This window comes from Stigmatopora nigra, chromosome 14 (assembly GCF_051989575.1).
Source record: "Stigmatopora nigra isolate UIUO_SnigA chromosome 14, RoL_Snig_1.1, whole genome shotgun sequence".
Taxonomy (NCBI): Eukaryota; Metazoa; Chordata; class Actinopteri; order Syngnathiformes; family Syngnathidae; genus Stigmatopora; species Stigmatopora nigra.
This window is the reverse complement of record NC_135521.1, coordinates 7,483,575-7,499,375: the sequence shown is the minus strand read 5'-3', so window position 1 is coordinate 7,499,375 and position 15,801 is coordinate 7,483,575. Positions and strand designations below refer to the sequence as shown.

Genomic DNA, 15,801 nt, shown 5'->3' with positions numbered 1-15,801 from the left:
GATAAGCGTTTTGCCTTTAATCTTCATTCCTCAAATCCAGTCTGCTTTAATTAATGAGCTCTCCATTTCAAAACTATAATCGAATAATATACTCTTGAAAAAAGTCTATGAAGGAATAATTTACTCTCCACACTCAGTCCGACATAAAAGACTTTGAGTAGACGGCTAGATCAAATTATTTCTACTCTGTTTTTTCCTCTTTTTGTAAACCCTAAATTAGTCATTTTTGATGTCCCGCTGATTGAAAGTTGTGAGTTTGATGAAGCCAGGCCTGGGCTTTATGAATTTCTGATGACATGCTTTATTTTTACAGCCCTGATTAGATTACAGGAGAAAAATATGGAAACTTCATTAAGCTCTGCATGGGGGGGAAAGTCAAAGTATAGGTGCAATGTTAGGACACGTGTCGCATATGCCGCTTGATATTAAGGGCCGACATATGTTAACAATATAGTGTTGACACCGTGCATTAATCTTGGATGACCCAACATATGTTCTTTCTAGAGGTGTCACGCAGGTATCTTATTAGAAAATATGAGACACTGATTTATTCGCAGCCTTACTTATTGCCCGCAAGGAAAAATTTGAGTTCATTTTCTTTATCCTTTTTTTTTTTCTTTTTTTTTTTTCCATATAAGGGGCAAGCTTTGTTTCCCATCTGGGATAATTTGTCATCTGGATTTTCTTTCGAGCACACTATGCCTTAGTGCACGGGCCAGAGCTTCGCATCTGCTATGTCACCCTGATTTATGTTAACTTTCATTTTTAATTTTGGATTTGTTCTCCTAATATTCTATTGTTCGATGTAGCGGTTGCCATGCGTCATCATATTTTGATACAATGGTTTTTCGATATAGGAGTGACTTGACTTTACTTTTTATAGAAACTATTATTTTGCTTTGAATTGCAAACGTGTGATGAGAGTAAATGAAGCTTACTTCAAAACAAGCTGCAGTTTAGCAGACAGTGGAGAATTCTTCTGGAAAAAATGTCTTCAAGCTGTTTATTGGCACTTTAAGGTGAAAGAAACATAAACCAAAGACCTAAGACTTAATAAAACATCCCTATAGCCTTACCTTAATAGTCAATACATCTATTTTAACAAAGTCCCAACAAGGAAACACACACACTAATCGGAAACATGAACATTTAGCCTTTTGATGTGCATAGTCTATACCACGGAACAGTGATCCATGGTTACCATGCAACAACAGAAACATCCTTATGCATTTTAAATGGACATCATGCTTTTTTTCACAGCTCACAGATTGTTTTATGCTTCAAAAGAAAACAAGAGCTAGCACAACATAGATGTTTCTTTCCCTTTCATGTCTCTCTCATTTTTTCACTGAACGAGGATCTCGAAATTTTCAGTAGCTAGTCGTCTTAACCCAAAAGTTGGGGGACTCTCTCATTGTGCCGGATTGGGTAGGGAAGTTCCACAAACTGGACAGTTAATGTGCAGTTCTTCCTTCAATTAAATAAACTTTAATTAACAGGCGTGGCGGCTGTGATCGACCCCCCACAAACCACCGTGTGGCTGCGGCATGTTCAAAGCAGATAAACACTGGCGCTAATGAAAAATTGATTACATGGATTTTTTGCGAAGGAGGAACCTTTTGCCAATTCGATGACTGTCTTTCCCCAGAGGTTCTTTTAATATTTTACAGTGTGAGCAAGGGGCTGAGGGGTGTTAATTGTGAAAATCTCTCATTTGAAGGAAATGTCTTACACGGTCCAAAAAGTGTGACAATCGGTGAGAACAAGCACTCAGCCATTTTAAAGGGTAATGAAGCATGGCTATGGTTCTTGTCATGCTAAAAGTTATCTTGTTTCTACTTCATTATTTGAAAGGGATTATAAATTCCATCGGTAGGCACAGCATGAAAACATTTTTTTAAACTGTTCCTTTGTCATTTACAAAGGAAGACTTGGAAAATATGTTTTTACTTTGTTGGAGTTATCTTTTAAGTTGGATTTACAAAGGTAACTGCATTCAAATCAAAATTGTATTAGTATGTATGAAGCAATGATTAAAAATTCAACAAATTACCCCCTTAAAAATGAAATCCTTGTACTCCTTATAACTCCTATACTTCCTGAATGCCTATTTCCCCAATTACTTCACATACTGTAATCAAACTATAGTATTTAATTATTCACAAATGCTTCACCCTGGTGATACTATGGCTTGTTATCTTCTTTCAATCCCCAATGGGTTTTTTATTCCATTTATATTATATATATTTTACAAACACCTCGCCTTTTTATTGGATCGCTCATTATATTAGCTACTACATAATTATAAAGAGGGAACATCCAAGGGAAATCAATAAATTCCTCTTGAGATGTCTTACAATAATTTTAATTGTATAGTACAGGAGACATGTTGTATTACTTATTGTATGCATATCAAGGGATACATGTGATTTTGTAACTAACACCTTACAGAAAAAAAAGACGCTAGTTGTGATAGAAGATCAACACCAAAACCCCCACAGTAACATTGGTTAACTGACTGTAAGTTAATGTGTGAAACATTTGCACACTTTTCTACATTTCCCAAAGCAAATTCAAATTGTGGGAACAAACTCCAACCTCTACACTGATTATCACACATTTTATCATCACTCCTTGCCAAGCGTTACCAAAGGCTCACTGCGGTCTGGTGTATTTTTCCACGGGCAGATAACGCCAACTAAAAGTGTCCGGTGTCGCTTTTGTCAAAGTTCAGACAACATTTTGGGGCGTGTTTGGATGCTCTTTACACTGTTCTGCCCACATGCCTTGCATAAATAAATACACAAATCACGCTACACTACGCATGTCAGAGGCTCAGGTGCATGCAAGGATCACACAGCACAAACAATGCTATTTCGCAGGATTCATCTTTTGCACATAAGAAAAATGCTGCATCCAGGAAATTCAGCTACATTTACCTCTAGTAAATTACAGGTCCATTTGCCTATGTCTGAAAGACTCAGGCCAGCCATTATGTTTCAAAATATCACAATCCAAGATTACTGTGGAAGTTATAGTTAGTGTTCCATCAATACAAAATGTAACAATGACTGCGTAGTTATTATAATAATCGGACATAGGCTTTGTCATCATCATTGACTCGACAAAAGCCTAATTGTAATTGAGTTTGTCAAATGCAGCGACAATATTATCACCAAATCTCTAAGTAGTTCCCTACTATTCACGTGTCTTGTTAAAAAAAGAGCACTGTAGTGCAACAAAACGATAAGCAAAGTCGCACATGTTGATTTCCATCATGCTGTTAGTATATGATGATTAAGACTCCAAAACATCACAGAAAACTTTGTTTTATAATTTTGTTTTAAACCGCTCCGTTTTGTTTTCTTGTTTCTACTTTGCGTTGGCGAATTCATGTAGGCGGCACACCAGGATATGCATTATTTCTACTGTATTCAAACTGTTTTATTTACTTTAATACTTGTTTTATGTGCTTTTGTTGTTTGTGTCGGCAAACCCTAGCTGAAAAGTTGAACCAATTAAAAATGCAGAAACTTTACATTTCCTCCTAAACATTACATGCACGGTTTTGTGGTTTTGGTATCTCACTGAGAAAGTAGATGATTCTAAAAATATCCTGAACATGGGTTAATTACTCGGGATCATCTTGTGGAGACAATTCAGATTAAGATTCTTTATGGTAAATATCATTAAATTTGTGCAACCATTTAACAATATTATTATGCATACTCTTTAATTTAAATCCAATACAATACTCTAACATGAATAAATCTCTATTGGACTCAGGATAATGTAGTGGTGCAATTGCCTGTCTTCAACGTGTTCAACACGGGATCAATTCCTGTTCCTTGAGTGTCAGTGCGAAGGATAGTCCACATCAATATGTGCCCTGTGCCTGACTGGCGACAAATGCAGAATGTAGTCCGCTTTTCACTTGGAATAAACTCCCTCTTTCAGATGCTAAATATCAACGTACTCCACCGGGGAAAAGGGGGGCTTGTTGATAACCAAACCAAATAAACTTGCCTTATTTTCTATTAAATCACTCATGAATATATAAGGGTCCCTGGACCCAATATGTTTGAGAACCCACACACTTTGTGGCCCTATACTCTATATGCTGCTAGCACTGTCTAAAGGTGATTATTTTCCCTTCCAGAGGTCTGCATAGTGGACTGCGGCCCTCACGGCTCATGCTTGGGTGGAATGTGTCACTGTGAGGAGGGCTGGGCAGGTGCAGAGTGCGAGCAAAGGGACTGCCACCCGCGCTGCATCGATCACGGGGTGTGCCGCGAGGGCAAGTGCGACTGCCACCAAGGCTGGACGGGCGAGCACTGTACCATCGGTGAGTAAACTATATCCACACATACATGCCACACACACACAAACACACCTGGTACAAGACAGATTGCGAGGAAATGTTGGCAACCTTGAAGCTTGAATGTCAGTGGGTTCAGTGTGGTTAAAAAAAAAGACAAGCACTACCATATGTCAAATGAGGTATGGCATTTCATGTGGAATTCTGATGAGTTTTGATGATGTGACTATATATTTATGCACACTAATTGCCACCGTAATAGTGAATATATTGAATAGAGGATATATTTCTTATTATGCCAGTGTAAATGAACAAATACCCTTGTAGTTAACATTTAAATCTGCTAAATACAATGGAGATATGATTTAATGATATGGTATCACAGAATTTCTTTGTAAAACAAACTGATATGAATCTGCGGAGCCTTAAAACTTCTTGAAACGTCTTAGATAGATTAGATCTGACTAAATCAAGTCTTTGAAAGTCATTTCTTTGTATCTTAATTGATTACTTTCTGAGCAAGTTAGAAAATCATTTTTTTCCTAATTATTCAGAAGCCGGTTAAAGACTCAATGTTTGAGGTGAGTTTGTTTCTAATAAGTCATCAAAGTTAGAGTTATATGATGCAAATGTAAACAATCGCTAAAGTTGTTTTAATTTGGTTTATGCTATTGGTAAATGATAGGCACTTTGGGATGTATTTAACATTTCCAACATAAGAAAGAATTCATTCTTTTCCATGGGAATGAATTGATGTTTTTTTATCTCTAAAAAACAATATTTTAAAAATTGTTTAAAAAAATAAACACAAAAATTACATCTCACCTTGAACAGCTAATCATGTCTAACAACGACCATTTTCCTCTGTTGAAATGGGACTCTAGAATTACCAAGTCAAGGGCAGGTAGCCAGTGAAGGCCTCTTTAGGATATCATTTTCCACAAAATGGTGGCACTTCTGTTACCACTAATGAGGATAATGACTCTGGAGATCCCGTTTCCTACCGTTGACCCGAGGTCTGCTGGTTGAACTTCGACATGGCGCGTCAAACGGCATTTCGCCAAGGGCCCACTCAAAGCTCTATCTCTATGTTCCCGCGTGTCACCTAGGAAACAAAAGATCCAGAAACTCCAGACTGCAGGCGATTAATTATGTATTTACAAGCCAATGCGGCTTCTTCGCTGCAGCTGGAGGGGGGCAGAGTCCAGATCCTTTAATCTTCCCTGCAGAATTATGGAGCAGTGATTCCCTTCTTTTTCCAGTCATGAATACATTTTGTAAATTTCTCTCCTCACAGAGAAAGAAAATATTACTTATTTTAGCTCAAATGGTACATTTTCCAATATCTCCAGTAGATCAGGTGTAGGGACGCAGATCAATGACAATGTAAGAATTTAGGTGCGTTGACCCCAACCATCACCATTAATCAATCCCTGGCTCGACTCCCTAACCCATTCCCCAAATCTAACCCTGCACCCTAACCCAAAGGCCAATCGTTTTAATCTCATTTTGCATGACCTGAACCCACACGGTAGGCATCACCAACTGTATCCGTTGATAACATCCAGATTCTGGTATATAAACTGGAATGATTGGAATTTAACTTTGTAAGTTAAGTGAGCGTTTGAAGAAGGTACTTGGGTATTCTGCTTAATGGCATACTTTTCATGTAGTATGTGCTTTGAGCCCACATGTGTTTGAAACCAACAAGGCAAACAAAGAGGTTCAAATATCAAGAGCAATGCGTATTTTCCTTTGTGCTAGCCCGTTGGCGACGTATCAAAGCAGACGGAGGATGTTCATAATGAATATTTTAGCAAGCTTTTTTAGACAGAGTCGTTTAGGCAGCGATTCATACAGCTGTTAATGGCCTGCATCTGGGATTCTTATTCTTAATCAGTCGCCACTTTAATTAAGAGATCTCAGTTTTGCCCGACACTGAACTCACTCGCATGATAGCTCCAAAAAGATGTGATTTTACGTCTATATCTGTGAATCATTTTGTGTGCCCTTTAAGCTGTTTTTCTTCTGTCTTGTTTCTTAATTCTAATCTAGGCCTTTTCCACATGAATATTGGTCTATTTCAAGATTTTTATTTTTTGTTTTTCGGTTGCCACAATACGAATACCTGATGAAAGTACTCTGATTGGCTGAAAACTACCTAACTATACTTCCCATAGTCACCTCAGATAGGCACCAAAATCCCTGCAAACCTTGTCAAGCTAAGAGCCATGGAACATAAATGAAAAAAATAATAATGTCATGAAAGAAAATAAGAAAAAACAATTAAATAGTTTACCTTGTGCTTTGTGAACATTTTAATGGGAGTGGCGACGTACATTTTTGGTTTTCCTACAATTAATGAAGTCAAATTGCAGGTCTTCATATGAGCTATGATATAACATTTACATTTCCAGCCCCCCTCCGGTGCACATTCCGGTAGGTGTATAAACATTCCCTGGTGGTGCATAAAATAAAGGTTAAATACGATCTCTAGGAAATTTCATTTTCATCACATTTCTATTATTTTGTCTGGTGGTTGCACCTGCTAGCTTCTTGAGATGCTTGACAAAAATGAAGGAAAAAGAAAAAACTGCTGCTTCAGAGGATTAAAGTGCCACCTGTTCCATTTTCAGGCACTTGGAAATCTCAAAATACATTGCCATCAGGACCACTTGGGATTTTTTTTTAATGTTTTTAAGTAAAAACTTTGGATTGGCATATATTTATTTCAAAATGGATTACTTTCTTTTCTTCTACTAAAGAAAAAAATATTACCTTTTCATGTGGACAAAGTCTTAATAATTGTCTTTTTCTATGTTCCTATCTTCCTCTTTCTCTTTCCAATCTCCTCTTGGCCTTCATGTAAAGCCCTGGATTCCAGAGTGTCAGGTAAAAGAAAAAAAAACAGATCAAAACAGCACATTCCCTGCTTGAGAATAACTTCATCACACAAATTGTTCCGATTCCACCTTTAATTTGCCTCTAACATATTGAATACTTTTCCACAACCCATGTTTAATGCTTTATGTTTAGCTACACAGCCCCACTGAAAACAGGACTGAGTTGATTTACGAACACAAATTGATTCAGACGCCACATTTTTTCTAGTAATTCAAACTCTTGCAATTTGACTAACCTTCATAACTTGATGCTTACCCAACCATAAACCTGAAACCTCAATCCCTATAGCCCTAACCCTCACATTATGCCCCGCCTAAACCTATAAATTAACCTTGCAAAAGGAAGTGGGCCACTTACTGTTGATTGCTAGGAAACCTGTAACAATTTTGATCTGGACTACTACCATCTGGGCCCCACATTCTACATTAAATATTGTCAAAAACAAGCCCATTGTGAAAGCCCTGTCCTCATGATCGGTGAGCTGCATTCACCTCAGCGACTTATAGTGAGAGGTATAATGCACCTTAAGATAGTTTTATGTAGGGCACAAATCCTAACCTTATCTTTTTTTTTTACCCTAATTCCTATATCTCAATACTAATCCCTTTTCCTAACCTTGTCACACTAATCTGAACAACTCATCCAGAAAATTGCCTAATCTGTCATTCCCAGTACCACCCTGAACCTGAAGTTCCTCACTCCATCCTTTTTACCCCAACCTTTGGCTCCCATTGGTTCCCTCGTGACTCAAGCCTGTCTATTGTTGACTTTTGCGATTCGTCTCAAGATTGCCTGGAATGCACAGGCTGCTCTGCCTGCCCACGCTTAGCATTGGCCTTCTGACTCCTTCGAGATTCTGAACAGTGGTGGGCGGGGGGTTTCATACATGTGCTCTATCTACTGTCAAGTTATAAGAAAATGTTTTTTTTTTTTTTTGTCAGCTTTAGCTAAGTCACTTCTGTTCCTTTTTTTCCTAAATGTGTCCCTCTCCTGGGTTGTGTAATAGGAGCAGTCAAGATAGGATATAAAGGTAAACTGAACCCTCCCCAAAGAGATTGTCACAAACAATCACCTCCCACCACCCCTGCTCTTTGTCTCCCCCCTAGCACGACGTTGATACACTTGTTCTATGTCCGAGTCGATCATGATGTCTACCCCACCCACTCCTTTTTTCCTTCTGATATGCCCTTTCATTCCCTGTCCGTCTTGAACAAGTAGAATCCACGGATCCCTTTGTACCCCCTTCCTTGTCTTACCCAGTGGAGCTGCTATGGTTTGTTTGGGCCTTGTGGAGGCCAGTGCTCTGTCCTTCTCTCTACATGTAGACGCTCAGGTTGCTGACGCTCCCCACACACCCTCTCCCCTTTATTATGATTCTATTTTACATTAAAGGCTTCTCTGTCCCTGTCACCGTGGCTGTTACTTCACATGAGCGTTCCGTCCAAAATGCAGGCTGCCGCTTCCATCTGTTGATGATTTTACTATGCCGATTTGAAAGAAGGTGGAAAATTATGTCCCCACGCAGTTCATTGAATACACATTTTGTCCTTAATTTCAGTTTTTTTTTACTGTGTGTTAATTCTCATTTTTTAGTTCATAGTAATCCAAATAGGTTGAATCAAGAGAACAAGACTTTCTTGTTGAGTTCTTTCACCTCGAACCAAAAAGGACAAGTTTTGCTAGTGAAATCCATCTAGTTTTGCCCTAAGTAGAGTGACTCACTGATTGGTATGCAGAATGATCATTCACTGGCCAAACCAAGCAATAACGACGCTCAATTGTTGACACCCTCTTTCCCTCCGGACCACAACCAGTGAGACCTAAACAGATGGATTTCACAGCTAAAAAAATCTATTTTAAAAAGCCCTTTAGGTTTAGGTGAAATGTCACAACAAACAAGAAACTTTAGTTCCCTTGAATCACCTTTCAATTATTGGCTGTATTTTACAACACTACTAAAACTAAATACATCTATTTAGGTATTGGTTTCAGGACCAGTCTTGAAATTCTGATATTGTGATTTTCAACCCCAATCTACTGTACTGTGGATATAACTATGTAGATGTTTAAATATTTTTACCACTCTCTTTTTGTTGTTTTGGATCTCATTAAAGTATGCATTCCTAGGATACAGCTGCACTGTGAAGTGCAGTTTGACCCACAGGAACAAAACTTCAGAATCAGTAATACCAGGTTTATAGACCACCTCAAAGCTCCAACACGAATCCTGGCCCTAGTCTAATTAAGAGTCACTGAGACACTTTTATCACCCCGACCCGCTCATGTGAATCGACAGAACCTTCTCGCACATTTTGAGTCCCGTCAGACGTCTTCTGCACTCTGTGTTTGCTCCTCTGCCCCCCTGTCTACTCTCTATTAATCCCCCTCTACCACATTGCTCTCCTTTTCGTGCTAGTGTGTGACATGATGTGGTACATGATGTGTTGACAGACGGCTGCCCAGGCCTGTGCAACAACAATGGGCGATGTGTCTTGGATCAGAATGTCTGGCACTGCATCTGTCAGTCAGGATGGCGAGGCCTGGGCTGCGACGTCGCCACAGAGACGCTCTGCTCCGATGGCAAGGACAATGAGGGAGGTAAGGAGAATAACCAGTTGAGGCTGGTTGCCTATAGCAGGTGTTGGCCCAGCATGATAGGTACAGAAGAAGGATGCTTGAATGGATTCAGCGGAAACCTGGCAAATGGGCAGGCTTAATGGTGTGGAAATGGCATTTCTTTTCCATGTATTTCCATTCTCATTACCTTAAACTAGACTTTAAAATCAAATCCTTACAAAAGGCAAAAAGAATGTATTTTAATCATTTTGAAAAAAAAGACATTGATTGGAGAAAAGCCGACATTAAACAACATTAATTAATCAGCATTACATAGGAAATAGACCGAATTATTGCTTCCCTAAATCAGTGTTTCCTGGTCAATCAGCACCATGGACAGAGGTCACATCTGTTCAAACTGGGCAGATGACCTCTGAAGCTCTGACTGCTACACAAACTCAAGAAACTTCACTATAAAAGTTGCCAAGGGTTCTATATTGCAATGTGCGTTCTAAGCAAACAATAAAGCAGTAGGTTAAGTTTGTCCAATCCCAGCAATTCAAGTCACAGATGTGACCTCTGTCCATGGTGCTGACTGACGAGTAACACAATGATTTAGGAAAGCAATAATTCAGTCTATTTCCTATGTAATGCTGATTGAATATTTTGCACTTCTCCATAACTTAAAAAGCATCCATCCCTCACTGTTTATGGATCACCTGAAAATAGTGATTAAAGGTTCCTCCCTGCACATTAAAGTTCCATTTAAAGCGTAACTTTCCTGATATTGCTGTTCATCGCAGGTTCTAAAAAGTCATTTCCCAGAGACATTTTTATTTTACCTTGGATGATGCACAATCATCTCGACCCCTTCACTGCCAACAAGAGTGCTAGAGGAATCCAACAAGAGGTTTAGGGTGCCAGGTCACGAACTGACTGACGATCACAGATTCATGCCAGAAGTCATTTTGAAAATCAATGTTCCATTCCGCTCATCCCACAAGAGTCGTAGGGTTGTCAAAACTTATCTCAGCTAACTATAGACAATGGGCAGGGTTCATCCTGAATTTGTTGTCAGCCAATTGCAGGGCACAATGAGACAAAAAAAATCGCCCACTCAAGCATGAAGACAATTATTAATTTTTAAATGTGGTCAACACTAATGCTACAATTGGATAAATTATAATTGTAATTGGATTGCATGCCTGTTTTGTCATTATACAAGTACTATAATGAAATTTAAATGTCCTGTGGGATACAGTTGGCCCCCTGCTAGTTTGAAATCCATGTTGGACATGTAAAAAAAATATTTAAGGGGGGAAAAAACATAATTTGTGCATAAAACTGTTGATGATGCCCAGCTAAAGACTGCAAGGCTCACGCTTCTTTCCTCTGATTTTTCAGACGGGCTGGTGGACTGTATGGATCCGGACTGCTGCACCCAGATCTCGTGCCAAGGTCAGACGTACTGTAAAGGCTCACAGGATCCGGGTGCTGCTGTCACTGCCTCTCATGGCCAGAATTCAGCAGGCCAGCCCGCCTCCAGGACCTTTTATGAACGTGTAGCGTTCCTAATGGGGCCCAGCGGAAGTCATGCAGTACCGGGGCAGAACCCCTTTAACAGCAGGTAAGCCATTTTTTATCATTATTGTCAACAGCTGTTTTTTACACACCCAATGTTGTTTTGTCTTGCTCAGGTTTAAGTGTACTGAGAGGTTTACTACCCTTGTTTTTTTTTGTCCGTTTTGTTTTTGCTTTCTTATAAATATGCTATGGCCGCAGAGTGTTAAAAGTTTTCCGATTACGTTGTCATGTCATCTTCCTATTTTTGAAAAGAGGAAAAAGAAAAGAAGGTAGTTCAGGAGCATTAAACTGACAAGACAGGATAAAGCGAATCAGAAATCCCATAAAACTGTTTTTTTTTAAGTAAAATTACACCCATTTGTACCTATTTGCCATGTTTTGCGCTTCTGTTTAATCCTCCTAAATTATACACACGCCGGAGAAGAGTGCAGGTTAACAACCCAGCTAAATATTGAATGATAAAAAGTGGTCTGTCTCCAATGCTTCAAAATGAAATTAATTCATTCATTTTCTGAACCACACCACCGTGATTCTTGTGAGATTAAGTGGAAGGTAAAATGAGTGAATTTTCTAATATTTCATTTTATCTTCATAATGTTATAATCAAGAATTAATTTTTTTGTCTGTTTATTTGTAGTCATTTATTCTAAACCTGCAACATATACTACTTTTTTTGTTTGTTCTATTTGGACGAAAATTGAAAGGTCAGAAACTGATTAGCCGACAAATAAACTAAACTGCAAGCTAATTCGTGGCCTGTGGCTAGTATGACTTAAACAAGGTTGGCTGGGTTTGATTGTGTGCAATTATAGTGACAAACATTTTTCTAAATCACATTTGTTGCACTGTCACAATCAGATTTTGCTTTTCAAGACAATTCAAGCTACTCTTCTAACAAGATCAAGTTAGTGTCTGCTTTTGATCTTTTACTCTGATGAGAAAAGTGAGGGACCAGAAAGTTGACAAAGTACTGGTCAGACCACAGTAAAAAAAAACATTCATTTTTCCGTTAAGTCAAAAGGTTCAAAGATGTGATGCCAAACTCCATTATTGGCGACAAATTAGTTCAGCACAAGTCACTTTTTTTCCCGTACCAGTTATCCTCACAAGGGTCGCAGGGGTTGCTGGAGCCTATCCTAGTCAACTATGAGAAGCAAGTGGTGGGATCTGAATTGGTTGCCAGCCAATCACAGAGCACAAGGAGACAGACAACCATTCAGGCTCACATTCACACCGAGGGGCAATTTAGAGTGTTCATCTAGCCAGCCATCCTTGCTTTGGGGCTATGGGAGGAAACTGGAGTACCTGGAGAAAACCTCTGGGAACAACATGCAAACACAAAAGGAAGGAACTCACCAGGGATTGATCCCTCGATCTCAGAACTCTGAAGCAGACATTCTAACCACTCTTTCCCCGGAACGTCCGAGTTCACACAATGTTTTCAACATGCATTACACTCTCATTAACCCTACTAATACATTGTAACAATTTCTTTAAACTTCACACCGATGCCAGAAAGCTTTCATTGAGTAGATTCCCCGCTATGCTTTAAATACACTAATGTCATGCCTGCACACGCACACATGACAATGCTAACAAGATGATAGGACACTGTTTACAGCCACATTAAATCAGTTTTCCCAATTGCTTAAAGCTAAATGCTGAAGCCAGATGGCTTAAAAACCAAGCTTTTATTTAATGAATAAATGCAGCATTGCAGTGGTGATATAGTGACATTTAATTAACTGTACGCTCAACTTCTAACATGCAAGCTTTTCTTTTAGCCGCGAGAAAGTGAAAAGAGAATCTAATGAATATTTTGAGCACGACCACTACCACTGCTGCTAGACACTGACATGACAGTAAGCTGAGGACAATGAGGATAAGGATTACCCACCATCCCAGCGTCCGGTTATTGCCTGCTTCTGTATTTTCAGTAAAGCGAGCTATTTACATAAGGATTACTTGAAACTATCACTGGGAATATTCCCTAAGCGTCATTTCATTTTATTTTCTTCCATCTACCTCAGGAGAAAATGGGCTTGGGTTGCTGATTTTTTTTTTAAATGAAGTTACCATTTAACTAGTACAACAATGTGGTACTAATACCGATAAAACGCTAAATCGTTCTGTGGATTTAAATGAGTTTATCACTAGTAGAAACCAAATCTATTTCAGCCAAGAGGATGTGAGTGAATGCACAAACATTCGTTCATTTACTTCCATCCCTCCCTCTTTAAATTAATTGGTGCATCATTATATTTAATGTAGCGTGCATGTTTTGGGACTGCTGGAGGAACCTATTTGACCTCTTGTCCACTTTGCCACTGAAGCATGATCATTCCTAGCCAGTACTCCCTGCTAAAATGGGAATGCGGATTAAAATATTCCCACGATAAACAAAAAAATGATTTCCTAACTCATGTTTTTCGATGAATCTTTTATCGCCATATGATGAGATAATTGGTATCATGACCCTTGTAATGCAAATTGTATCATATCGGGAAGTACCTTGAATTACCGTTCCTCTTGTAATGTAATATATTTTTTTATATACTAAACTAGAACTAAACGAATATTCATTGTTGAAAGAAAGTATTCGTTTCTGCGCATCGTCAGCTGTCACCTGCTCTTCATTACGCTCGTATCAACTGTCTCACTTCCTAAAGACAAATATAGATGCTTGAAAATAAGTGGCACTGCACTCTTTAGTGGCCTCATTGCCTTTGTTGGACCAGATAAAAGATGCGCATGGTGAAACTGCTGTTGATCAAGCCTGTCTCAGCTACATAATGATGTGAAGATACCATGTCTTTCCCCCCTTCTTCTCCTGTGATGAATGTAAGAAGGAGCTTGTTTCCGATTCCTCTCCCCGCATGAGAAGCGGCGTATAAATTATACTCAGCGGAAACGTGACTAAAAGAAAAAAAATACATCAGCAAGGTTAAGTCATGCAGAGGTTCACCTGAAGGTACCGACCGACCATGTCTTTGATGGATTTTTATTCATGTGTCTGTCAGTTATATGCAGCAAAGTGTCTGAATATTAAAAAAATATCATTTTCAGTCCGGTTAGTGCGAACATTCTCAGCTAAAATAAATCAGTTTGCCTGAGGGGTGAATCAGCCAGTTGGTGAGTGATGCTTCTTCGTGTTAGACAACCTGTTAAAAAGTGAAAAAGAACTTCCTTTTACACCTACTAAATAAGCCGGCATGCAACATGTTTATTTAATAAAAAATAAATAAAAATCGATATGGTTTATTAGTGTTTGGACAGTTTTATACTAGAAAAAGTTTTGTAGAAATAAGAAGAAGAAGAACAGAAGTCATACAAATGTTCATTCGTTGTGACCCTCTAACTTCAAATGGATTGGACATTTCCTAGTGATAAACTCATTGAAATTCATAGCAGAAGTATGATTGCCGACCCGCACTTAGAAACTAGATCTCAAAATAGGCATACTGCATGTTATTTCTTAGTGTTCCCATATTTTGACAAAATCATTTCGGTAACCGATACAATACAATTAGCAATATGACATATGGTATTTTTATCGGAGAAAGACAACCATTATTCCAAGAAAATAACTTGATAGTTGAATTTATAATGATTCCTAATCTAAGTTAATATCAACGTTATTTTCTGACACTTAAAGACGTTGTTTAACTTTTCAACAAACCGTGTGTGCTCTTTTTTTTTTTTTGCACAGCTTGGTGTCAGTCATCCGTGGTCAGGTCCTCACCGGAGATGGAACTCCGCTGATCGGAGTCAACGTGTCATTTCTGCACTATCCCGAATACGGCTCCACTGTCACCAGACAAGACGGCATGTAAGCGCAATCATTCTCCCTGCCACCCCAATGACCTTTTGCCTGGTGTACGTGTTTATCTTCTGCGACTGCTTGGGGAGAGAATGTGTGGAGTCGTCCTGTCGTTCATCCCGAAAATAACAGCAAATGGAGAGAGCGCGGCGGAAACAATTGCTGATGCAAATGTCACAGCGGCAGCAAGCATGTTGTTGGATAGACCTGTTTAAAATGCATTGCCTCAGTGAGGCTACAATCAATCTATTCGCCGTATCGTTAAACACGGCGCGTTACGCTCTGACCTTCTGCCACTGTTGTTGTCGCACGCATAATGACAGCGCAAACATAGGCTTCGGTACACTCTCGTGCTGCTTCACTAAGTACCTTTTGCAAATTTGAAGAAAAAGCAGAGAGCTCTACCATTTTCTCTTTCAAATACATATCTCTATAATGCATACTCGCCCACTCCCATCAATGACAAAAACACTACCTCAATAGTAAATAATTCATTTCAAAGAATTATCATGTTATGATTTGGACCAGCATGTTCCCAGGAACCATCATTTATATGTTCTTATCATTTCCCAAATCAAATTAATTTCTCTTTTTTGACCGGGCATGATGGTTAGAAAAG

At 38.9% G+C, this 15,801-nt stretch overlaps 1 protein-coding gene across 3 annotated transcripts in view; it reads left to right on the top strand.

Annotated features, from left to right (window-relative positions):
- Nucleotides 1–15,801, top strand: part of LOC144207070 (teneurin-3) — a 134,204-nt gene that overhangs the window by 90,647 nt on the left and 27,756 nt on the right. For 2 of the 3 annotated variants that reach the window (XR_013328556.1, XM_077732290.1), the window contains 6 exons: nt 4,160–4,345; nt 7,190–7,210; nt 8,229–8,252; nt 9,674–9,820; nt 11,183–11,405; nt 15,072–15,191. Coding sequence is in view for 2 of the 3 variants with exons in the window: in XM_077732290.1 (XP_077588416.1) it covers nt 4,160–4,345; nt 7,190–7,210; nt 8,229–8,252; nt 9,674–9,820; nt 11,183–11,405; nt 15,072–15,191 (721 nt within the window). In the remaining variant the exon portion in view is untranslated. The remainder of the gene's footprint in view (nt 1–4,159; nt 4,346–7,189; nt 7,211–8,228; nt 8,253–9,673; nt 9,821–11,182; nt 11,406–15,071; nt 15,192–15,801) is intronic. The other variant, XM_077732289.1, reaches the window with a different exon arrangement.